Source organism: Rhizophagus irregularis, chromosome 9 (assembly GCF_026210795.1).
Source record: "Rhizophagus irregularis chromosome 9, complete sequence".
In the NCBI taxonomy this organism is placed as follows: domain Eukaryota; kingdom Fungi; phylum Glomeromycota; class Glomeromycetes; order Glomerales; family Glomeraceae; genus Rhizophagus; species Rhizophagus irregularis.
In genome coordinates this window covers 783999-785803 of record NC_089437.1, presented here as the reverse complement: position 1 = coordinate 785803, position 1805 = coordinate 783999, and the positions used below count along the sequence as shown (strand labels likewise).

Sequence of the window (1805 nt, the reverse complement as noted above, 5' to 3'; positions counted from 1 at the left end):
AATTTATTTTTTTAACAAAATGGTCTGTTAAAAGACCGAAAAACAAATATTTTTTTTATTAAGTTTAATGAAACGGTCTGTTAAAGATCAATTTAACGCGTTAACTAATAATAGCTATACCATACCAATATTCCTAATTTATTCATGATTTGTGGCTTGATGACTTTTTGATAAATGATCAGCTATGTTCGTGTAATATCTATTTCTCCCTCAACCAAAAAAAAAAAGTTCAAACAATTAAATGGTTAAACGAAAACGGCACAATTACAATAAAAATAAAAATACTTTTACTTCAAAACGTACTCGTTATGAAGAAGAAATGGAAGAGGAAGAATCAGAAGAAAGTGTAGAGGGGGAAGAAGAAGGAAGAATAGAGGAAGAAGAAGGAAGAATAGAGAGAGAAGAAGGAAGAATAGAGAAAGAAGAAGGAAGAATGGAAGAAGAAGAAGGAAGAATAGAGGAAGAAGAAGGATAAAGAGAAAGTTGAGAAAATAGAAAATATGAGGAGGCCGAAAACTGTCACAGAAGTAAGATCATTTTTAGGATTATGTTCATATTATAGGAGATTTATAAAAGGTTTTTCGAAGATAGCAAAACCTTTGCTTAACTTAACAAGAAAGAATGAAAAGTTTGAATGGAAAGAAGAACAACAAGAAGCATTTGACGTATTAAGGACAAAATTGACAGAAAATCCAATTTTAGTATATCCGGATTTCAGTAGAGAATTTATATTGATAACTGATGGATCTAAGATAGGATTAGGAGCAGTGTTAGCTCAAATGAATGAAGAAAATAAAGAGGTTGTAATAGCTTACGCAAGTAGGAGTACAGTTGGAGCAGAGAAGAATTATCCACCAACAGAATTGGAATGCTTAGCGGTATTTTGGGGAATACAACATTTTCAGAAATATTTAGTAGGAAGGAAATTTATAGTGATAACAGATCACGCAGCATTAAAAGGATTAACAGATGGAAAGGAACAAACGGGAAGGAGAGCAAGATGGGTAATGAAATTACAACAATTTGACTTTAAAATAGTACATAGAAGTGGAAAGAAAATTAAAAATGCAGATGGATTATCAAGACTGAGATTTAAAGAAAAAGAAACAGAAAGGAACGAGAATCAAGAAATAACAAAAATAGAAAGTAATAAGGGGAAATTGAGATATATCAAATTTAGGAATAAATGGTATAATGCTAAAAGATTTAAAGGGAGATGGGATGATGAAAAATATTTTACCGATAAAGAAGCAATACTTTTGAATTTGGAAGATAAAACAGAAAAAGAAGTATTAAAGAAATGGGGAAGAGAAAATAAGCCACAAGTTATTATAATCGATGGAGTGGATGGATTAGGAAAAACAAGTATAGTACAAAATTTAATTAAAGAGTGGGAAAAACAAGGATTAAAAGTAAGGTTTAATACATTCAAAAGGAGAAGAAAAGACAAAGGTGAATTTTACGAATCAAAGTTAGAAACAGAATGGAAATTTAGAAAGGAAGTAGTAAAACAAATAAACAGAAGAATGTTAGAATATGATGAAGATACAGATATAATAATTCTAGACAAATCACCATATTGCGAATATTATTATCAGAAGATGAAAAGTTTCAACAGAGGATTAATTACTCCACATGGGAACCATAAGATGGAAAAAGAAATATTCAGGTTAAAAGAAACAATAGATGAATCAATAGTGATATTTTTGGAAAAAGATGGCGATGTATGTTGGGAAAATTATATTGGAAGAGAAACGAAGAAAATGGAGAAATCGTCATACCCAACATTAAAGAAAAACGAATAT

The 1805-nt window shown here is 30.0% G+C and overlaps 1 protein-coding gene across 1 annotated transcript; it reads left to right on the top strand.

Annotated features, from left to right (window-relative positions):
• Window positions 1-241: 241 nt before the first annotated feature.
• OCT59_029204 (uncharacterized protein) lies at window positions 242-475 on the top strand (the record flags this gene model as incomplete). Its single annotated transcript, XM_066142228.1, has 1 exon — window positions 242-475. One exon carries the CDS (start codon window positions 242-244, stop codon window positions 473-475), a length of 234 nt encoding a protein of 77 aa, XP_065994554.1.
• Between the last annotated feature and the right edge of the window lie 1330 nt (window positions 476-1805).